This window comes from Nilaparvata lugens, chromosome 11, assembly GCF_014356525.2.
Source record: "Nilaparvata lugens isolate BPH chromosome 11, ASM1435652v1, whole genome shotgun sequence".
Classification (NCBI taxonomy): Eukaryota; Metazoa; Arthropoda; class Insecta; order Hemiptera; family Delphacidae; genus Nilaparvata; species Nilaparvata lugens.
Window position 1 is genome coordinate 40,474,558 of NC_052514.1, and position 25,456 is coordinate 40,500,013.

The 25,456-nt window shown below is 34.8% G+C and overlaps 1 protein-coding gene across 1 annotated transcript; it reads left to right on the forward strand.

The window, feature by feature from the left end:
• The first annotated feature begins 334 nt into the window (after positions 1-334).
• Positions 335-24,780, forward strand: LOC111049782 (elongation factor 1-gamma). The gene is made up of 9 exons (XM_022335946.2): positions 335-612; positions 735-884; positions 1,317-1,380; positions 2,043-2,185; positions 7,448-7,611; positions 14,698-14,980; positions 18,589-18,730; positions 20,782-20,906; positions 24,407-24,780. The coding sequence occupies exons 1-9, from the start codon at positions 601-603 to the stop codon at positions 24,560-24,562; spliced, it is 1,239 nt and encodes a 412-aa protein (XP_022191638.2). The 5' UTR covers positions 335-600; the 3' UTR covers positions 24,563-24,780.
• The last annotated feature ends 676 nt before the right edge of the window (positions 24,781-25,456 follow it).

Sequence of the window (25,456 nt, forward strand, 5' to 3'; positions counted from 1 at the left end):
GAAACTTACCACAATTTACAAATGCTATTTTTCCAATTCAAATGTATAAATGAATATTAATTATTTAGTCATCATAAAATAAATCAAATACATTTTACATGAAATTATTTTCATGATAAAAAACAGTTATTTAAAACTCTAGTGAAAGTAAGTTAATAATTATTTGAGAGCAAGTTTTTTCAACTACGGTACGTATGCAAGTGAATCAATTTATTTGTTCAACAAAGGATAAAATAGGTTTTATTGTAACCAAGGTTTGAGGTCTTCAATAGATTATTTTTATTGTTGCGCATTTGTTTTTAATTTGTATAAAATTGCAGCAGTAATGCATTGCTTTTGAATTTTGCGCAATGCAATGCTTTTGAATTTGGCGCTCTTAGAAATTTGTATATCCGTTTAAAAACATAATCATTGGAATTATGATCACGATTAAGAAGTGTATAATGCTAAAAAATACGATAAGTATTATTTAATTCTTTAAAGTCCATAATTGAATATTTATGTGAAAAAACCTTAATATTTGCCACATTTTCATTTCCTTTTTTGTCTCTATTTCGATCGTGCTCTCTCTCTTTCTTTCCCGTTCCAAACAGCAGCAACATGGCCTCTGGAGTAAGTTTTCTCCTTCATTTTATCCGTTTATACACTGTTAATCCTTATGAAAACAATTGAATTAATCAGTTGATTATTGAAAATATTACATTTTTTACAGAAATTGTCTTTTTTATTTTCAGACATTGTATACTTATCCGGGAAACTTCCGTGCCTACAAGGCACTGATAGCTGCTCAGTATGCTGGTGCCAGCGTGAAAGTATCGCCGGATTTTGTATTCGGTGAAACAAATAAATCTGATGATTTTTTGAAGAAATTTCCACTTGGCAAGGTAAGTCTATTATTATTTTATCATGATGTAAAATAAACATTTTCTAAATACACTGACCCATTTTAGGTTAGGAAGGTTAGCGGTCCCAATCTTACAGTAACTGCTTGATTGTTTCTAAATAGCTTTTACTATTATAGCTTAAGTTATTTACTCATTTTCTAGTATACACAATGATAAGAAACTAAGTAAATACGTCCAAGGATCAACGTCTTATCGCTGTTTTGTAAAATAAAATCTTTGTAGGCCTACTCAGATCTACCTAAACTATTCTAATAGTTTATATAATCAGAAGCTCAATTCCAATAATTTAACACCATTGAGTTATAGCCTATAAATCATAGGCTTGCCGACTTGGCAATCATATTTTTTATTAAAATTAAACATTCTTTTTCTTACAGCGTTGCACATGTATACTTAATTGTTTGTTTCTAGGTCCCAGCTTTTGAATCTTCCAAGGGCCAGTGCATTACTGAAAGTAATGCAATCGCCTTCTATGGTGAGTTATATATATTTATTGCCCCGATTGAAACTATGTAATAATATAAATTATTATTGATATTTTTGTTTCTAACATACACGTTAGACTATGGCATAGTCGTCTTATAGTAAGATGACGTATCAAAGTTGGTAAATTTCATGATACAGCATTTTGCTACGTTTCCATTTGCATCGTTTTTGTATTGTAATAGATGTAACTCACGTCATACAGGCGTATCATCTGTTTCTGATATCTATTCATTTATTGATAATTTATTTGATCTTATCTAATATAATTCTTAATAATAATAATTTATTTTCTCATGTATTTTATCTATTAAGAAAATACATTTTTACATGATTCAATAATAAATTACATAAGCTTTTTGAGTTGAGTTCAAGTAGCGTTGGTCATTATATTTCTACATACCGGTAGTTTACAAACAATTCGGCAACGATGGGAAGTGAAAGCAAAGTTTTTAAAACGGACAGAGATTTTTTGTAAACCATTGTTTATCAGATGGTGAGAGAGTGACGTGTATTTTACTATACTATAGATAACAATGTTGAAGGAAATCTTGTTGATTCTTTTAGTGTTTTTAAGAGATTAATAAAATAATAAATATTTATAAAATTATAAAAAAATACGTGTGGTTATATCTATTAATTTTTTATCACCAGTTGCCAACGCACAACTGCGCGGTCAGACCGATGAACAGAAGGCTCAAGTTCTTCAATGGCTGAGTTTTGCTGACAACGAGATTTTGCCAGCCGCTTGCACATGGGTCTTTCCCTGTCTCGGCATTATGAAGCAGGACAAGCAGGTACTAAATTATTTACGTAATTTAAAATTAACAATTTCAGCCATTTAATTTAGCTGGAGATGTGTTACGGCAATTGTAATTAAAAGTCATGCACATCAGATTATAATAGGATAACTTATGAAATGTATTCATTCAGCTGATTTGCTACGGTAACTGGTATTGATTTTTTTTTTTGTATCAGCTTATTACAGGGTGTTTCAGAGAATCGGGAAATTGTAAGAGTTTGATAATTTCAAGAAAAAGAAATCCTTGAAGTTTTTCATATCTTTAATCTTCATTTGTAGGACCATTAACCAGCCAGATGAGCTGGGTTGGTCATCACGTCAATATACAATTTCACACAAAAGTTTTTGACAACACTGTCACGTCAAAAAATAAAACATAATGGCATAGATGGCTAAACACGGTGATGGCCACTAAATGTCAACTGTAGACTCCTGAAAAAATTCACTCAAGGAGTAGTATGGTCTGGCACATAGCCAGGACTTGAGTCTCCTCTTAAACTCACTGTCACTCAAATGACGCACAGATGGAGGTAGCATATTAAACATTTTAATAGCGATATTGGGATAACAGTTCTGAGCCTTACTTAGCCTACATCGAGGAACATTGACTTCGAGAGCATTTCGAAGTGAGTAGGCACTCTGCAACCCCCTCAAATTCACTGTCAGATTGGTATTCCTAAAGCTGCGTACACATACTCGTGCTTCCAACCCGCACCGAGCACGCTCCTCCCCCGTACCGCCCACGTACCACCATCGCACAGCAATCGCTCCGCCTCCGCTCTCTAATCGCACCGATCATGAACGTTACGGAAGATGGTAGATCTTCTCGCGTTCCCCGGTCGAACCATTGTTGCTCGCCGGTCGATCATCAATCGCTCTGCTGGAGTGACGTTCGGTCTTGGAGCGGAACGATAGTCTGTACGCACCTTTATACCAACCAGGGAAGCAAAAATAAACTGGCTAAAAACTGAGAATCCCGAGTCTGGCGAAGAGTGGCCTACAGTGCTCCAGATGACAATATCCGAACTGCCTTCTTCTGCAGCATAAGAATACTCTCACAATACATATCATTCATTAGTAAAAATAATGCCATTTTAGAATAAATAATGCCGTAACATTTATTTTTGAAGATGACATCTTGCAGGTGTATTCCTTTTCTTCGCAAACATTCATGTAGTCTCTTCATCACATTGTCCATGCATGGTTTGACGTAACATTATAACTGGAATTTGAAATCGCTTCTCGAATCTTGGCTTTCAATTCTTCCGTTCTTGCAGAATTAAAAGCCAAGATTCGAGAAGCGATTTCAAATTCCAGTTATAATGTTACGTCAAACCATGCATGGACAATGTGATGAAGAGACTACATGAATGCTTGCGTAGAAAAGGAACATACCTGCAAGATGTCATCTCAAAAAAATGAATGTTACGGTATTATTTATTCTAAAATGACATTTTTACTATTGAATGATATGAAAAACTTAATTTAAAGATTCGTTTTACTTGAAATTATTCAACTTCCAAAATTTCCCGTTTCTGAAACACCCTGTATAATAATGATTATAACTATACGAAAATACAATAATAATTATAATTCTGTCTTGTGTGACTTGGCTGGCTCAGGTATCATGTCAGATTTTTCAGGACACATCTGATCAATTTTAGAGCCTACGATATACTGGTCGTCTACTGGAATATTTTATTCATGATATGATGATGCATTTCAAACGTGAAATCCTTTGATTTGTTTGGGACGTAATTCTGATCATAAAAATACAATTATAAATAAATTTGCAGTTATTAAAGATGAATGAAAATGAGTTATTGATTACAATCAATTTGCAGTGAAGTTTATTTATTGCATATTCAATTTATTCAATCATTCAGAATTAGACAACTTACAGAAAAGTACCACAGGCTAACTTACGCCCAAAACGGTTCCAATTTATGCAACAGTCCAAGCATATCGATTACTGTAGAAGCTAGTCAAGTCTTTGTTAGGGGATTAAATGTAATTTCAAATTATTTTTGATACTTGGTTCGGTTGGTTTTTAAGAAGCAACGCTATTTTTCACAAGCAGCCAGATAGAAACTCGTGTGTCAATTCTCATATATATTAACTTTACTTATATTTTGTACAAAATCAAAATTGGTAAACCATATAATTGAAAATTATTTTTCCTACAGTTACGTTGAAAAGTGGCCATTGCTGCACTGATTACAGAACGCAAAGAATCACTTTTCCGCTCTAGTGCGGGAAAAATTTTTCTGCACTCCAGATTTGCAACATGGCAACGCAAAATACTTAGTAGATTATATGGAGCAACAGTGCAGCAAAATCAAAATGAAGTTGGTAACAGTGACTGCTGTGGCTGCTATAGTGAGCAGAGGTGCAACGAAGCACAACGCGCTAATTATTATTCATTATATATTATAACCAAGGACAACATTTTTATTCAATTTGACAATAAAATTAAGGTTTTTATCAATAATAAAATTACACAGAAAAACATTTGATGCATTTCAGGCAATTTTACCCATAATTACCCACTTTTCATATTCAATGGTAACTGTAGGAAAAACTTAATGTGAAATACGTGCGCAAAGTTCCTCTGCTGCACTCAAGAAACCATTCCGCCCTCGCCTACGGCTCGGGCGTAAACGTTTCTTTCGGTGCAGCAAACTGTCACTTTGCGCACTAGTTGCACAAATAACTATAGATTGAGCCACTATATTAGTGAGTATATTATCCTACCTCATGCGACAGCCAGGGTTATCTTAATGCAGAAAAAGTGTTCAACAAAGTAAGCTAGTGAGAATACACTTGATTGAATGAGAAGTAGCCTATCAATTATGTGCTATAAGTAAAGAATGCTTACAGTGTTAGATGAGAATATCACTGTAGCAACCAATAATGTGATGCAATCTAGAATTTATTGTTCTGATAGGATTTGTAAAAAAAAGCTTGGCTAAAGCTGCGTTTACACCAAATTTATTAACAAAATGTCAAAATTTTCCGACCTTATAGACTCTATTAGATTAAAAAGAACTTGACAAACACATATGCAAATCATGTGTAAGATAAGTTATGTTCAATCTAATAATAATAACGCTGTGGCTACAGTTACGGTAACCGTAGCTCCATTCGCGTTCCGGTAAACATTTGCGCAGGCGCGGCTACCGCTATTTACATGTGCATTGTGGTGTTGATGGTTTTTGGTGACATGGTTATGATAACCTATCGTTTCAATGAAGTTAGTTAGAAATAAGTTAGTTAATAATGAAGTTAGTTAGTTACTTAGAAATCATAACCATGTCACCAAAAACCATCAACACCACAATGCACATGTAAATAGCGGTAGCCGCGCCTGCGCAAATGTTTACCGGAACGCGAATGGAGTTACGGTTACCGTAACTGAAGCCACAGCGTATTAATAAAGCTTTATTGACATTCTAAATAGAACAAAAGCCTCTCATATGAGGTAATGATATTTTGTTTGGGAGAAAATCATCAATAAATAGTAAATTTGTGAATAGTTATTGAAGTTACTGTCAAGCTGCCAGCACAAAATGTTCAATCTAATAGAATCTAAATCTGAATCGAAAAATAAACGCAGCTTTAGAACGTCTTTATAAATGTGGCCATAAATGTAATAATTTATTTCATTGCAAATTTCAACAAAACATGAAATGATTATACATTTCAAACATGATATCATGTGATGACTTTAACCTAGTGGAGGTACTGATCATGTTTTGTTGATATTGTACAGTACAGGCCTACTTAAGAATATCTGATTTATGACTTTGGGATTGACTGTAAACTAATAGAACTCTATTCTCTGACTAGATAAAACGTTCCTTTGCAAAGTAACAATACATGATATGATGATACATTTCAAACGTGACATCCTGTGATATGTTTGGGACGTAATACTGATCATGTTTCTCCAAATTTGTTGATAATACAGCTTACTTCAGAATAATGTCTATAAACCACATCTATACTACATTTAGTAGTTATAGAATTACAGTAGTTATATTGTCTATAGTGAGGTCCACGTTATAATGCAGTGGATGAAGATAGACGAATAGCGATGCCGATTCTCTGCATTAATTAATTATATTTCTACACTGTCATAAACATAATTGGCATCGTTGTGGACCTAGAAAAGGATAGTACCGCCGACTTTGTCGAATGATAGACAAGGATAGCAAAACTATATAACTACTTCAGTCAGTCTCCTTGATGAAGTTTACCTGTAGACTCTAGAAAATTTGCTAAATTCGGTTAGTTTTCAGTACAATCTTTCATCTTGAGAAAACTCTTAGAAACAAATTATATTTTTCTAGAACTTGGAGAATGTTTTTTAAAACGTTTTCCTCTTTAGTGAGATACACTTGTGAACTGTCAGCATTCCTTATAAATAACACTAACACTTTCCATACCATGCAATACAACCAATACTGACACTAACCAGGCATTCAAAAAATTCAGATTCCCCTTTAAACTTGTCCTTCTCAGAATTTAATTCAGTGGATTTGACATTTACTTGAAACTGTTCATTTCCTTGTAAATAATACGTAGGCTTTCTACTGATACAAATTGACATCATTGTTTATTTGGCGAAGTTAGGACTCTTTAATTCTCTCTTCAACTTAACCTTGGACAACCACTTGCAACTACCACTCCCATCTATTTTTGAAACAATAAAATATTAATAATGAATTATGCTCTTTGTTACCAAACAATTTTAATATTTTTTTGACAATAAATTACTGTTCTTGAAGAATATGTAATAAAGAATTTTGACTATTTAACCAATGCTGACAATTTGAAGTAAGACTTACTGTAGACTTACAGATGGTTTTTTATCAGATTGATTCTTTTCATTTTCAGTTTGTTTCAAAAGTCAACTATGTACCCCAACTCTGTTGATAGCCTAATTAGAAAATGTTATGCCGCATCCACATGTTGGCCCAATGAAGGCCAATGTCGACCGGCGCCAATGTGTGGATGGATGGTTTGCCTACGCTGGCCACTAGGTAAATTGCAGACTGGGCCAACATGGAGATGCGGCATCAAACCAAGATCATCAATATTGTTGGTTGTATCAAGTCTCAGGCTGAAATAGAATATATTGAAGAGATTATGACATTTTTACAAGTAAAAATTGTTTTGTAAAAAAAGATTTCTCAAAAATGTAAAAGTCTTGAAATTTGTGTCTTATTTTCAAGATGTTTCTGTTGTTTAAAAGGCGCTGAAACGTGCCAAGGATGACGTAAAAGCAGCTCTGGAAGTGCTGAACAAATACCTGTTGAACAACACCTACCTGGTGGGAGAGAGAGTGACCCTGGCTGATATTGGCGTTGCCTGCACTCTGCTCCATCTCTACCAATATGTGCTCGATCCCGCTTTCAGGTATATATTTTACTTTCATCTATCAGTTATTTACTAGTTATTCTATCGGTTTATTTGACAATATTTACGTTATTACCTTGATCCCGCTTCCAGGTTTATATTTTCTTCCATCAGTTCATCTATCAGTTATTTACGAGTTATTCTATTAGTTTATTTGACAATTTACGTTATTGACCGAGCGAAGTGAGGTCTAAGATTCAAGTCAACGGTTTGGCATTTGTTTAAATGTTTATATGTTGCGCATTTAAGGCGAAACGCGGTAATAGATTTTCATGAAATTTAACAGGCCTGTTCCTTTTTAAATTGCGCGTCGACGTATTTACAAGGTTTTTGGAAATTTTGCATTTGTAGGATAATATAAAAGGAAAAAGGAGCCTCCTTCATACGACAATATTAGAGTAAAAATCAGACTTTAGAATTATTCATCATAAATCAGCTGTTTAGAGGACTATAATACTACCCGTTCAAAAACATCGAACATCTTAAAAATGTATCTTTCCATCAACGTAAGTAGACAGTTCACTATAATACTACCCGTTCAAAGACATCGAACATCTTGAAATGTATCTTTCCATCAACGTTGTGTACAGCGAGACCTGATAACAGCGCTCACACTCACATTCCGGGACGTCACGGTACGATAGGACAGAAAGCTTTATGTTTATTTAGGATTTTTTCTAGACATTTTAAATTGATAAATTATTCATTATTTTTTGAGAAAACAACAACAGGTCAATGTAACTTACTGAGCGCGAGGTCTACTGTTCACAAAACTACTAGTTACCTTTATCCCGCTTTCAGGTATACTATATTTTCTTCCATCAGTTCATCTATCAGTTATTTACGAGTTATTCTATTAGTTTACTTGACTATTTAAGTTATTACCTCGATCCCGTTTTCAGGTGTATATTTTCTTCCATCAGTTCATCTTATCAGTTATTTACGAGTTATTATACTAGTTATTTGACAATTTAGGTTGCTATTACAAGTTCAATGAAGAAAGTGCTCCCAGGTATGATGTAATGACCCAGAAAGCTGTCGATACTGCCAACTCAGCGAGATCGGAGTTTGAGAGTGTTGACAGACTAAAATCAAATGAATAATATTCATTACATCCAAGCTTACAGTGTAGCAATTGGTTCGTCAGAAAAACAAGCACACAAAACATTAATATATCAACAAAGGAGAATTTGATGTAACTTATATTAATAAGAAAATTATTGTCTTTGATGACAAAAAACACATCACATGAAGGAGGCAGTGTCTCATAAAGTTAATGTATGAAATATTCCTTGATGGTAACATCCGGGATATTGAAAAACTCCCTTATTGAATAAAGAGGGGGTTTCACGAGGAATGCATGGGTACATTTGATGAAATGCTGTGTTGTAAGAGCCCTCGCTGATGCTGGCAGCTGGTTGAAAAGCCTCATGCTGAGGCTACCAGGGCTATTTTGAGTCCTACTCAGTCAGGTTGAGTTGGCAACATTTCAGGGTGCCCTTGATATACAGTCGAACCTCTAAATAACAAAATCGAATATCAATAATTTATTATTTATCAATACAATTATTACATTAATATTGATGACAGATAATATCATCATCTGAAAGAGGATAACGAAGCTTAGCTTGTACTATTGCTCTTTCAAATTTGAATATTAATGAAGTCAAAAAGGTTATGTGTAATCCTCTACGAATTTTGTGAAAAAATTGAATAATACTATCAAATGATAGAACAGTCGTATCACATGAATATATTATAACAATCTATTAATACAATAATATGGTCAAACCCCTAAATGACGAAATCCTCCTCGTTAAGAACTAGTAGTTCTGTGAACAGTAGAACTCACGCAGTATTCTCATCTACAAGTACCTGATTGAAACTATAGACCTTATGGAAATACAGCAATAGACTGGCTTCTCCACACATCTGTGTAATCACTTGTCAGCTGATTTATGATGAATAATTCTATAGTCTGATTTTTACTCTAATATTGGCGTATGAAGGATGCTCCTTTTTCCTTTTATATTATCCTTAAAATGCAAAATTTCCAAAAAATGTGTATATACGTCGACGCGCAATTAAGAAAGGAAAACACCTGTCAAATTTCATGAAAATCTATTACCGCGTTTCGCCGTAAATGCGCAACATATAAACATTTAAACACTAAGAGAAATGCCAAACCGTCGACTTGAATCTTAGACCTCACTTCGCTCGGTCAATTAAGAGAAATGACATTCTGGAACTTTTACTGGCTCTTTAGCTGCTAGTATTCCAAACTCTAGCTGATGGCGAAAGCCGAGTTTAGGATGTGATAAATTTGTATTTTTGTATATTGTGTTGTTGAAAATAAAATATTATTTATGACTTAGCTTTATGTAACTAATTCTCTCTATATCAAGAGTTTTCTCAGGGTAATCAACTTTGTTACACAGAGGTTCAACTGTAATTCAAAGTAGAATAATTATTAACTTTTTTTAGAAGAATTTTCTCATTCGAAGATTTTTTTCCATTCGTGGTGGTGATCAGGTTTTTTAGAATTTTAAATTTTCTGAGTGATTAGATAGATATTAGATAGGTATTTAATTAGATATTAGATCGATATTTTCACTTTCTACATTTTACAGTATTCCTGAAACAAATTTCATGATATGATGATTCTTTTCAAACTTGATTTTTTGTGATAATGTTTGGGACGTAATACTGATCATGAAATGCTATTTTCAGTAAACGTTTATTACTTAATTTATTGATACACTCTCAATCTCTAGAGTAACCTAATATTTTTATGTCATTGAGTTTTTCTAGTTTAAACTTTCCAATATAACCTAGTTTTGATATTTTTTCCAACTCGTAATATGATAAACCTAATTCCATTTTCATGATGTGATGAGGCATTTCAAACTTGAATGCTTATGATAATGTTTGGGACGTAATACTGATCATGATTATGCAATAATCAAATTGAACTCGTTTTCACTTCTTATTAATCAATTTTTAATTCAATAAGATAGACCAAATTCCATTTTAATCGTGAATTACTATGATTTTATGTGGATCTAAAGGTGCGTACAGACTTTCGCTCTGCTCCGCAATCGAACGTCACTTGAGCAGATCTATTGAAGATCGAAGGGGAGCAAGAGTGGAACGCGAGAAGAGCGTGTAACAGAGGTCGAGCTTGGCTAGCTCCTAAGTCGAACGTCGAACTAACCGATAGTTGCGAATTATATATAACCATTGACCGATATTATATAAATTATTGAGATCGATATTAACCGATATATATAACCAATGCGAATTATATAAACGTTGACCATGCGCATACGTGGTCAACGTTTTCGTTTGTAATGTTTGTTAATATAATAGTTACGATCTCTGTGCTGGCAAATGAAATAATCAAAATTAATAATTAATTATTAAATTAAATAATATAAAGTTATAAAAGCATTTATTATAATAGGTACCGGCATATTAGGATTTAGAAGAAAGAAACCGAACTCCCATCCAAGCCTTTAACCTTTTGAAACATTGACAGAAATTAACTTTTATAATAAAACATTAAAATAAATGCAATAATCATAGTATTTATTATACATTTATTACATAAACATAATGTATTATTAGGCTACCCAGCAATCCCCTAGTCAGAATATTCTATTTAGTTTTGTCATCCGATCAGCTGCATTGAACGTTTCACATTTGTGAGGTTAGGTTGTAGCTAAGTCAACAATAAGAAAAGAGCGGAGCGATCATCCCTCGAACCTCTATCGAATCCTTGCGTAACATCTCGCGTAACGTTCATGATCGGAGCGAGTGCGGAGCGTGTTGGAGGCGCGTATATCTGTACGCACCTTTAGATACTATTTTGGCACCCAACATACTATAATAGTAATCTACAAATTTGTTTTGAATTGTCTGTCAAATGACAAATTTGACTGGCCATGATAAATTACTTGAATCGATAACTCTGTCCAATATCACTGAATGTTTGCTGTGTGGAGTTTCCAAAACATTCAAGATTCATGACTTGATTTCACATGATGTGATGACTTCTTTCAAACTTGATAACTAGTGATTATGTTTGGGACGTAATACTGATCATGTTGAATTACTGAAGCTTTTTTTCTATTAATTTATTAATGGTATTATTAAAACAACTCTAATTATGATAATCTTGTAGAGATAGGTTTTTCTAGTAATACAGACTTAATTTTCCTGATGTGATGACATATCTCAAACTTGATAATTTGTGATTATGTTTGGGACGTAATACTGATCATGTTGAATTATTAAAGATTTTTTTATTAATTTATTAATGGTATTATTAAAACAACTCTAATTACGATAATCTTGTAGAGATAGGTTTTTCTAGTGATACAGACTTAATTTTCCTGATGTGATGACATCTCTCAAACTTGATAAATTGTGATTATGTTTGGGACGTAATACTGATCAAGTTGAATTGCTTGTATTATTCAAATGATTTTTTCTTTTAATAGATGTGATAATCGAAATAACTCTAATTATGAAACACTAGATAGTTTTATCATATTCTATTTATTTATATTTAGCCCAAATTATACTGATATCAATCAAATAATGGTTTTCTCTAATAATTATATTAAAAGTAGATAACTTCTTCAATATTATTTGATTTTTCCACTGTACAGTTTGTATCACGGTATTTAGATGAAAACGGTAGGGGTCATGAAATGTGTGCGCATTGGCCAGCCAGCTAGATTGCGTCATCGCCACCAACCGACGTTTTTAACACCTATTGGCAATTTATGAAACTTATTTTTGTTAAAAACAGATGATTGAATATAAAATGACGTCAGCTACACCGGAAATTTAGCACAAACATGCGCGTGACTTCTTCTATATACCGTGGTTTGTATAACAGTGAATAAATCTACGAAAAGATTATTTATTTGTTGTTTAGAAGAAAATTAGATGTATATTGTCACTAAACTTCTGCCTAATTTGACATGATGTGTTTGAATGAAGAAGCATGTGATGTACCATTAGGCGACATTAACACTGAAAATGCGTCAAGACACGATCGTTATAAAAATGTAGATTGGTGTTCTTAACGTTTTCGTACATTTTCACCGTAAAAAGTTTCTGTTAATAATGTAATATTGATTTCCTTCACTTCAGTGAGATCCACGTTATAATGGCAGTATTTGATTAGCATTGGTGTTGCTATCCTTGTCTATCATTCGACAAAGCAGATAGCTCTATTCTTTTCTAGTTCCGCATCGTTGCCGGATCATATTTCAACTATGTAGAAATATAATTAACCAAATATTTTATCTCAATTTTCAAAATGTATTATTCAAAAATTGAAAAATACATTTTCTTGGCGAATAAAATATAATTGATTATTTTAATTAAGAATGAACAATTACTATTACATCAGATATACCTGTATCAGCTACTATAGAAGATAGTGGCAAGGCAGAGAATCGACAAAGCTGTTCTTTTATCTTTCTCCACTGCCATTGTAACGTGGACGTCACTGTATGGCAAGTGATATTGTGTTGGAGTTGGTTTCAAATGTTTTTAGGCTGATTAGTTTATGTCGTATTGTTATTTTGATTACAGAATAGTTTGATATTACATCAGATACCCCGGTATCAGCTATCCCCTATAGAAGGCAATGGCAAGGCAAAGAATCGACAACGCTGTTCTTCTATCTTTCTGCATTGCAATTATAATGTGGACTGAACTATATATATGATAGCAGTTTATTTATTAGGTTAGCACAAACAATACAACGATCGGAAAAGAAAAAAACAGACTATTGCCCAAAACTTCTGCAATTTCCTAATTTAGTTTCAAATTGTCCAAATATTATACATAGGGTTATGTACATTTCAATTTCTACACTAAATCATCAATCTGGAAATATAAATTAGAATAAAACAAACAATTTTAACCTTCAGGCAGTCGCGCTGTAGTAAAAAGTACAACAGGGTCAGTTTTTTTGCTGCACAAAACTATTGAATGTGGTGGTGTCAGTGAATGAGTCACCTATGCATTCCAAAACTTTCACCCCATCACTCCACTGAGCTGCAGTATATCAACCGAGCAATGTTCAGTCTTTAGGTGCCAGTTAGTCGCGACAGTGCATAAGTCGCACTGTGCATATGATAGGGAAAGACTGTATACGGGGGCTGTAAACAGACAGACAGACAAAAGTTTCTTTATTTCCAAAAAAAAAAATCATTCAACAAAATGAAACATGCTGTGCTCATTCATTGTCATACAAAAAAAACTTAATAACCATTGTGTTCCAACATCATCCTAGAACCAAAATTACCGTATATAAGTAAAAATAAATTTTATGTAAAGTGTCTAAAATAAAATGAAAGTATTGATTTAAGTTTATAAATCTTAATGTGGCTTAGGTTTTAAGGAAAACGATGAGAAACACAAATATATTTAAGGAACCAATAAAGGTAGACGCACACAGATCGTCATCGGACGGACGGCACGCATCGGGCGGATCGGATTATTAAATTTGATGCATGGTTTTCAATTGGAGTGCGCATATCTATCCGCATCCGTATAGGTATGCGCACTCCAATTGGAAACAATGCATCAAATCTAATAATCCGATGCGTGCCGTCCTTCCGATGACGATCTGTGTGCGCCTACCTTTACACAGAATTGATGACTTTGCTTGATCTACCTTATTGGGCTATGAAATGGTAATCATCCAAATGTTCACAGGCGTAAAATAATCCAAGAAGATGGAAAAAGTAATTATAAAATTAATTAATATGTTTTGATAATAAACAGAGTACATAACACTTGGAAAATTGGATGTTGTAAAAAATACAACACGCGACTGCTCGTGTGATTGAGTAGGGCGCAACTACCGGAAGGTTAAATTTGGATAAATTCACAATGAAACTTTCGTAAAAACATTAAACAAACTTTGAATTCACAAAATAAAGAATAAAAAGACTTGATATTTTTGAGCTCGAAATTTGAATTTATGTTCTGGAGAGGAGTGGAGTAGGTTCCAAATTTGTTTAAACAGATTAGTTGATGTATTTTGTAAATTGATTGCAGAAAAGACTTTGGGAACGTGAACAGGTGGTTCACGACGATCATCAACCAGCCGCAGGCGAAGGCTGTGATTGGCGACTTCAAGATGTGCGACAAGGAGGCGGAGCCTAAGGAGCCAGCCAAGCAACAACAACAGCAGCAACAGAAGAAGGAGGGTGGAAAGAAGGAACAGGGAGGAAAGAAGCAGAAGCAGGCTGCCAAGGAGCCCGAACCCCCCGCCAAGGAGGAGGAAGAGGAGGAGGCGCCCATTGTCGAGACTGGATTCGTCATGGACTCTTTCAAGAAGGTGACATATTAATTAGAAGCATGACAGTTGTTACTTTATTTCGATAACTAACTTGTTTCGATCCCAACGTGAAGCACCCTTTGTTCAAATTTGGATCCGCCTCAGGCTGGCCACTAACGGTTGTACGAGCATGCACATCTACTTACATTGTTTTTCCATTACAGATGTGATCAGTTTCAGTTTTTTTAGGTCTTCACCGCAGTCAATAGGCCGGGGAATCGTCAAATATTAATAGTCTAATTGTCAGATACTAAAGCTGGGTTTACACCAAAGTTATTAACATAATGTTAATAACTTAATCCTTATAGATTCTATCAGATTGAACATAACTTATCATACACATGATGAACATATGTGTTTGTCAGGTTCCGTTCAATCTAATTTATTAACCAAATATTAACCAAACCAAATATAACCAAAGTTATTAACAAAATGTTAATAATTTAATCCTTATAGCTCTATTAGATTGAGCGGAACCTGACAAACACATTTGTTCATAATGTATATGATAAGTTATGTTCTCATAGAATATATATCAGATAGAATCTATAAGGATTTAAGTTATTAACACTGTGTTAATAACTTTGGTGTAAATGCAGCTTAATAATCCGATCCGCAAATGTTATACGTATGTTCCTCTGTGTATTCAGAGACTGTAAAATAAAATATTTTTTCAATTCCGAGACAAATCATTTGTTCTCAATAGTTTTGAGATGTAGTGGGAGAAGGTTGAAGAAACGTGATCACAGCGAAACGTTTCGTCAAATTTTTTTGAGGTTAGGTATTTGTATTTTTTCAAATCAAATCATTTATTTGTCATACAATAAATACATATTCAAAACAAATAGAAGGAAATTCAAAAATACATAATTTTATAATCAAAAGTATAAAATAAAAAGTTAGCATAAATAATACCAAAATCATAATTTATTAGATACTTCTCATGTGTAATTTGGCATCACCAGCAAAAGGAATTGAGCCTATTTAAATTTATGTTGTTCTTAACTGCACTATTTGAGGTTCAATTATTCTTCTATCATTATAAATTGTAATTTTCCAGTGGTTTATATGTATTGTTATTGGTTGTTTTATTATGTTAAAGCTTCTCACTGATTCAGTGTAAGTGAATAACGTTCAAACGTTAGTGACCAGCCTTATGGTGTCAGATTGGTGCAATAAATCATTATATTATTCTAATATTTACAGTCAGCACTATGAGAATTTACCTTTTAAAAAATAATTTTATAGAGGGCCATTGAATAAGGGTGGGTGTGACATATTGAATGCGTATATGTGCAAGTACAAGCTTGGTTAAGCATGACCAAGTGTGCAAATGAGAGACAAAATCTGTAAAGAGCAATAGGAACACTCGCACTGAACGCGTGCACTTGCTGGTTGCGTTCAGTGTGAACAGCTACATGCAAGTCACAATGTTTCAATGTCAATTTTAAAATTTTGTTTTTCGGCTCATTCATGATCTGACGTGCACTTGCAAAATCATATACGCATTCAATGTGATTACGCAATTAGGCCAATAGGCTTTCTATATAAGGTTATCTCAATCTATTCAATGAACACTTGTATAGGCCGGTAGCTCTTATGTGCGTGTTCATAAGTGCAACCAATAAAAAACATAGATTCTCTTAACATTATGGACGTTATTTTTGTATATGTCAGGTTATGGGAGAAATAGGTAGGCCTATAAGAATAGGAAAAATGTGGACGTGTAACCCAAACCTGTTGATGTATCACGAATAAAAAATACACCACAAAGAAAAGATAGCATAAGAAAGATAATTCATGGTATAGGCACAGTATACATACAGTATGGAAAACTTGGCTAGTACCCTGGCGCAAAATTCCGCCATCTTGTTAGGAAGTTCCGCATTGTAATAGTATTGATGGGAGGTTCGGATCACTTTACTGATCCGGATCAATTGATCTCGTTCACTGCCGCGAGCCAATCAGAAGACCAGGATTGGAACTTCCTAAGGTCACGTGACGTGTCTAGTATTTGTGCCATATAAAATGCATTGGTTGGATAGGCGTTTGATTGACAGTTTCCATTCTGTATCTATTCTGTGGTATAGGTATAGGTCGCTTATGTTTTTATGTGGCCGATTACTGTCGACTACTGTCTATTATTAGTGTTTTGGCCTGGTGAGAGTCTAAATGAGAGACTACCAGCGCCACATTGCTTCACGAAAAAGAACTACTAGGACTATCGGCTTGAGTTGACTGGGAAATTTGGAACATATTTGAAATACCAATACCATGGAGTATTTTCTCATGCTATCTTTTCTCCATTACTACACGCACTAATTGATTGAAATTATAAATAATCGTGTGGACTGTATTATGAAAAATGCGTTGCGTTATAGACGTGTTCACTTGTCCTCTGTTCATAGCGTACTGACTCTGTCCGGCTGTGAATTGGTGGGGATATTAAGCCTGTCACGCATGTTGAATACTGAATCTAAACTGATACAAGATATTTGTTGTTTATCTCAACTGGCACATCCAACTTCGGTCAAAGTTGCGAGATGGCACCACCATTCATTTTAACATGTCATTTTTCACCCAATTAAGTATTTTTCTTTAAAATATTATAAAATTAGCATAATTAACTTTGAGATCTCGTAGCTGTTCGAGTAAATTGAGAGAAGTTATTCCACACAAGCTCACTAAAATTTGATCGTTAAATTAAGTGTCGGGGCTGGGCTTTGAGGCATGAATAGACGATTTCATCCATAAAATTATTGTACATGAGAAACAACTAAATAAAATAATAAATGAATGTTTATTTCCAAAAAAAAAAACGAAAACTACTACATCAATTACAGAAAATATTAGATAGTTTCAATTACATGCAATAGTTAGTGTCAGAAATTTCTTATAATGTGTCCTCTACATGTTAAGTGTTTTCTGTGTGGAAATTGACCTGCTCCACTATGGCCTACCAAGTTCTAAAGTAGGTTGTCTATTACTACAAGACTAAACTATAGTCTATTACTATATTATATTACTATTGTTTATTTTGTTAGTTATTGTGATGTATTTTATATTACAGATGGAAATTACTGAGATATTGCAATTATTCAAATGCTAATGAATTAATTATTATTATTAAACGAAAATTCAAAATAAATGCTGTAATTCACCCCGAAGACTACTGCTACTGCATATATTGACAACAGGGTAAACAGGTAGATGGAAATTCGATGAGCGCTACTATTCAAAAAATTATTTGTCAGCCCGGAATTGAACCCAGTACCTCCTAATTGCCGGTCAGGAATGCTTACCCTTACACCAAACTGGCAATCTCTGGATAGCAGCGAAGCCAGCTATCTCTTGATCGCTGCTATCCAGAGATTGTCAGTACCTCCTAGTACTGGGTTCGATTCCCGGGCTGACAAATTATTTTTGAATTGTAGCGCTCATCGAATTTCCATCTAACTGTTTACCCTGTTGTCAATCAATATCTGCAGTAGCAGAAGTCTTCGGAGTGAATTACAGCATTTATTTGGATTTTCGTCTAATAATATTTCATATTATTTTGTTGTTGAAGAGAGTAAAATTTAAATTTGAATATTTGTTTATTTGTGTAGGTGTACTCGAACGAGGAAGAGACCGTTTCGATTCCGTGGTTCTGGGAGCGGTTCGAGCCTGAGAACTACTCGATTTGGTTCGGAGAGTACAAGTACAACGAAGAGCTCACAAAGGTCTTCATGAGCTGTAATCTCATCACAGGTCAGACCACAACTTTTACAATTTCGTTGTATAATTTACCAATTCTATAAATATAGTTTATCTACCTCCTTTCAGGCAATTCGTTAAAGGTGGGGTTTCATTTTTTGTGTATCCAAGTTCGGCTGCGTCAAAATAACAAATATCCAAAACAATTAGTCGTTATTCACGAGTCGAGCAATTAACAGGGGATGTGAGTCATACCTTTGAACAACTCACACAAGTGCACTCTTCGTTATTGTTTGCTCTCATTTTGATGAACAGATTGTAGCTTACAAGTTATTAATAGTGACAAGCTACTTTGTAGCTACAAGTGTGTTTAATATTTTTAGCTGCTTCAGAAGAATCAATATTTAGGGCCGGTTTCCGAGCTCGGCATTTGGCTAAGTTCTAAACCTAGCGCCGCAGTGCAGGATGGTTTCTCACAGCTTGGCGTTGTTGTCATTTGAGATGGGTGTCTGGCTTGGAAGTGTTTCGGCCGCATTGCAGGATGACTGATAACGGTTGCCGGAAGATCAACAGCTGGTTTTTTTTTCGTGATAGAGAAATTCTGATTGCAGATTCGTTCTCAGCGACCCCAAGTTTAGCCTGAAGGCTCAGAATGTCAAAAATGTTTTTAAATAATTAAAAATCATAATGAAAAGTCATTAATATGGTAGTACACCACGTTTCTGGAAACTTTTTACTGGTGACTGGAGTTTTTATTGATTATAGGTAGCACAAAAATCAAAATAGCCGTGAGAAAGAAAACTGCTGATGAACGCGAATACGACCGTCACTCCATTGTTCTATTGTCTCGGCTGCTTGGCTGAGCCTGGCTGGAGGGATCAAATTAATAACCGACTGGATTGATCTTTCGTCTGTCCACCAGGCGGAACTAAGCCGACCATTGCTGGGTGGAAGACGTTACTGCGGCCGCACGCATTCCCACCAACGCTGCTATTATTTGCTGTCTCAGCGCCTAGTCCGAGTCAGACAAGCATCCAGCCTGCACTGCGGATCTAGGTTAACAGCTGGAGTCAGAAAATTGGCTTTCCGAAACTGGGCGTAGTCGCAGTCATTGTCATAGTCACGTTTGAATTAAATTTCGAAAAACTAGAAAATTGAACACAAAATAAAATAAAGAGAAAATACCGTAGAGTTTCAGCTATTTTGAATTATTCAGGAATGTTTCATTTCGTCAAGGAGAAACGTTTCCAATTATAGAGATATGAGAAAATGAAGATTTATTTTGCTGTTACTATTATTGCGACTACGCTCCGTTTTGGAAAGTCAATTTTCTGACTCCAGCTGTTTAAAGTCTAGAACTTACCTAAATCCCGAGCTCGGAAACCGGCCCTAAAAGATTAGAAGAGAGAAAATACGAACAGAATGAAAGATTAAGGGTCAACCCACATAAGGCGTTTTTCAGACGATTCGGCAGGACAGGAAGCTCTCCAATTAGCTGATTAGGTTTGCTTCCGGGAATCAGCTGATGATCAGCTAATCGGAGAGCTTCCTGCCCTGCCGAATCGTCTGGAAAACGCTCCGTGTGGCTTGACCCCAGATTCCTGGATGATTCAATCCTCGATAATCTTCCAATTTTCAAGCACTTGTCTCAACAAAAGAAACTTATCTCCGCACTACCTCCATAAACAAAGCCGTAGTGCATTCGTGTGACGTCAGCACAGGTAGGGCTCCTACACCAATAAAAATTCGTTGATTTCAGCTGATCTATATCAGCTGGTGTTTTTATTGGTGTAGGAGCCCTACCTGTGCTGACGTCACACGAACGCACTACGGCTTTGTTTACGGAGGTAGTGATCTTTGTCGTGCTTTTTGTGTAGTTGAGAAGTTGATATTGTGGTAATTATTCATATTGAATGAAAAAAACTAAGAAATTGTCAAAAATCTGTGGTTTTTGACAATTTTTTAGTCTTTTTCATTCAATCTTCGTCGTGCTTAATATAAATCAGTTTACATCGTCTTAAAAGCAGTATTTCATCAGCTTCTTGAATGTATTTATAATTCTATGTTAATCTATTTCTACATTGTTGACTGTTGGTTGTTTGCAGGTATGTTCCAGCGGTTGGATAGAATGAGGAAGTTCTCGTTTGCCTCAGTCTGCCTGTTTGGAACTGACAACGACAGCACCATTTCAGGCGTGTGGGTGTGGCAGGGACAGGATCTTGCTTTTGAGGTAAGAAAATTAAATTGAGGACCGAATTCACTAAAACGAAAACTTGGTTTGAGCGCCAATTGGTTCTGATTAAAAAACAAATCATATTACAAACCCAATTCAAAATCATCTGACTTAGAACCAACTGCCTCTTAAACCTAGCTTTCGTTTTTGGTGAATTCGAACATGAAACATTATTTATTTGACGGAGTTAAGACTTGAGTCCTCTCTGTCACTCAACCTTGAAAATAACATTTCTTGTGATGATGATAATAACTATGTTGAACTTGTGTTTATTGGCTTACCTTAAGCTAATCATTATCCATTAAGAAAATAAGGCTTTTGACAAGATCCAGCGTGTTCCAGGTAGGAAAAAACTGTATTTCTCATGCCCGGTTACAGATTCGTTACATAAAATCAAACATAGCTATGTGAGACATAATTTAAAATCACTGACATAAATGTTTGGTCGTTGCACAGTCGTTTGTTAAGCCCATTTAGCTATATCTCGAATTAGCATCACACATAAGTCACACTGCAGCTCTATTCACTTTTTCCGTACATGCTTCTATCCAACCAATGTCTTGGCAACGGAGAAAGTTTCAATCGACATCACTGTGAACAGACCTAAAAGACCTCACATAAAATTGATAAACAATATGGCGACTCTTGTCTTTTGGCGAGATTTCTCACCATATTTAGCGATTTTGAAAGTTATAAACAGCTTGAAAAAACATACGGAGAGAAAAAATAATTTACTTTTATATATACAGATGGTTTTTCGTAAACATCTTTCAAAAAAGCTATCACAACCTCTAAAATGCATTTGGCGAGATAGATATTGGATTTAACAGCACGTCTTCAGGCCCATAACTTAACTGACCGCTTTTAGCTATTGGAAACATAAATAAGCTCTTTCTGACGACTATGCAACGAAATCATGAGCCTAATGGGCGTTTTTAGTTTTATGGGAGCTATAGTTTCATTGACATCTGTGCAACGGAAAGTTAATTTATGGCTTCATAAATAAGTTGAATGCCTTTTTTAACTTGATGTGACGACTCTGCAAATTTTGTGAATGAACATTTAAACTGATAGATCGATATTGAGAAACTAATATTTTAAGTACAATATTGAAAAATATTTAGAAAAGTGTATCAGAAAGGTTTGAAAATAATTTTCAATTGATTATCAACAGTGTAGAATGACTTTTAGTTTGAAAGTATCACGATTCGGTTTGAAAATTTTAGTTGTGCCTAATTTGACATGATGTGTTTGAATGAAGAAGCATGTGATGTACCATTAGGCAACATTAACACTGAAAATGCGTCAAGACACGATCGTTATAAATATGTAGATTGGTGTTCTTAACGTTTTCGTACATTTTTGATGTCTTTGATTCTCTGATTATTTCACGTTGTTCTTCTTTTATTCGTTTTCATGATTGATTTGTACATTCGTGAAAAGATTGACAAAAATGTGTTAGGTTCAACTCACACTACCTCGACTCAAATCGTACGACTCCAGTTGAGGATACTCCAGTCTCTCGACCTTACGACTTTCTTGTTCATTGTCACTTCTACTCCATTTCTAGCCTCACATTATTAAAAATATGAAATCCAATTCGTCACTTCTGCGCATCTAACAAATTTTATAATAATTATTATGAATATAATGTCTTATTCGATTCTTATTATTGTCTTATCTAAAATGATGAAACATCACTTTCATGAAACATAACCTCACTTTCATTAAAAATGTACTGTACTATGCAACTCAAGTCGAGGCTCGACCAACATGTCGAGTCGACGCTCGACTCAGTCTCACAGTCGTGAGGTCGCGGAGATTAGAGTCGACTGGTCTGAGTGTCACCATTTGGAAACACATACTCTCGCCTAGAGTCGAGTCTCTTCTCGACCTGAGTTCGCGTAAGTGTGAGTTGAGCCTTACAGTTGAAATAACATCTTTATGTCTACAAATAAAATCGAATTTAGTGGTTTACGTTTAAATTTTAAATGAAAAAGACTAAGAAATTGTCAAAAACCACAGATTTATTGATACTTAGAAAGACCGGTTTCGGTTATTACACCATTGTCAATCTCTGATAAACTCTCATAAACTGAGTTTATCAGAGATTGACAATGGTGTAATAACCAAACCGGTCTTTCTATAGTTTGTGTAAAATAAGTTGAGACTTGGCCCTCCACCCGAAGATATTACAGGGTTGCCAAATCGTGTAAAATTGCAACTTTCTCAAATCTCCAACTCAACGTCAGAATTGGATGTAGAGTATCATCCCCAATATCCTAGTAGTACTAAAAAAGCTTCAGGTCGAAGGATTAAAAGGAAATTTAACTTCTATGATAAAATTGGAAACATCGCGAATATTTGTTTTTCTTTAGAATATCACTTCTCTCAGAATCATGGGGCGTCGTAATGCGTAATAATTTGAAATTATTTTTCCAATTGGCAAAAGTAGTCGGAAGATCGTATTTTGGTCTCCATGGAGTTTTAAAGGTAGGAGAGCGGTTGCTTGGTATGCATTGTGTACCAAATTATTGTATGCTGAAGGCTGGCAATTTACAAGATATTTGACTGAATTATTTCAAACGCAAGCAGCTGATTGTCTCTAGAAAAGCTGTAATGAAACACCGCTTTGATTATTCGTGGCGAGGTTGTCATTTTCTTCACTATTTATAATCATGTGGCTTGCAGTTGCTGAATTCTTCAATCGTTCTGTATTTTGTTTTTGTTGATCCCAGCTATTGATAGCATATGGAGGCACACCATTCAGCCGCTATCTTTGACTTAGAAACTCCTGAGAGGTCAAAATATGCTCTTCCGAGTACGTTTGACAGTTGGAAAAATAATTTCAATTATTTGTGAGAAACTTTCTCGCTTTCACCACCCACTTATCCTTTGTAACTAAAAAGTTTCTAGCATGTCGAAAATTTCTTGCTTTCTGCTCTAAATGTCTCGACATTGACGAACATAATCATTAATTAAGAAATAACTGAGTCGGATAAAAATAATCCAGACAGCAATAGAAAGGAGACATTCTCCCCGTTAATTTGATATAAAATTATTACGCATGACGATGCCTCATGATTCTGAGGGAAGTCATATTCAAAAGAAAAACAAATCTTCGCGATGTTTTCAATTTTATCATAAAAGTTGAATTTCCTTTTAATCCTTCAACCTTGAAGCTTCTTTAGTACTACTAGGATATCGGGGATGATATTATTCTACATCCAATTCTGACGTTGAATTGGAAATTTGAGAAAGTTGCAATTTTACACGATTTGGCAACCCTGTAATTTCTTCGGATGGAGGGCCAAGTCTCAACTTATTTTACACAAACTATAAGTATCAATAAATCTGGTTTTTTGACAATTTCTAAGTCTTTTTCATTTAATATGAATTACCACAATATCAACTTCTCAACTACACAAAAAGTTGGTGGTTTACAGTTACTGGTAGAACGGGGAAAACTAATTTAGTGGCTTGTAATTTTGTTGCAGCGAAGTGAAGACACAAAGATCGACTACGAGTCTTACGCGTGGACGAAGCTGGACCCCTCCAAAGAGGAAACCAAGAAGCTGGTGAACAGCTACTTCGCCTGGACCGCCACCGACAAGAAGGGCAGGAAGTTCAACCAGGGCAAGATCTTCAAGTGAGCAGTTTGTCTCCGCTGGGAACGGGTTGAGAAAGGCACCATCTTGAGAGGCAGTGAACAACAATACTACTATTGTTTCAAAAACAACATTGCAGTTTTGTCATCTTATTATACTAATAATAACATCTTAAGATCTGAACCCGATCAGGTTCAATTGTGTTGACTGAACTGAACCTCTTTGTTTACTTCGTACATTATTATTAAATTATTTCGAGTAAATTACTGGTGTTTAATTGTGAAACCCTTGTGCGATTGATTGATTGATTGATGTTGCAGTAGTTGTGTCTCAAATATTGGACTTGCAAATTTAGGTGGGATATTATATTATATATATGCTCTGTCCTGGAACAGAATGAATGCTTCATAGTGACTAGAACAGCTTCTAATACTTTACTATTATAAATGAAAAATGTTTATGAGAGTTGAAATTTCTCAGTTTCCACTGTATTATGAAGTCCTTGGCAACGACTTTAAGTGCCGGTTGCACAAAAGCCGGTTAAATTTTAATCGTGATCAATTCCACGAGAACCAATCAGAGAAGCCGTCTCTTACCTCTGATTGGTTCTCGTGAAATTAATCACGGTTAAAATTTAACCTGCTTTTGTGCAACCAGGCCCAAGTATTTAAGTAAGTACTATACAATTCAGGATACGCAAAATTTAGTGTATAAAACTATGTTCCATGAAAGTCTAGCCTATAGTGAGGTTCACGTTATAATGACAGTATTTGATCAACTTTGGTTTTGCTATCCTTGTCTATCATTCGTCAAAGCCGGTGGTACTATCCTTTTATAGGTCCACAAACATGCCAATTATGTTTTTGACAGTGTAGAAATATAATTAATTAATGCAGAGAATCGGCATCGCTATTCTTCTATCTTTATCCACTGCCATTA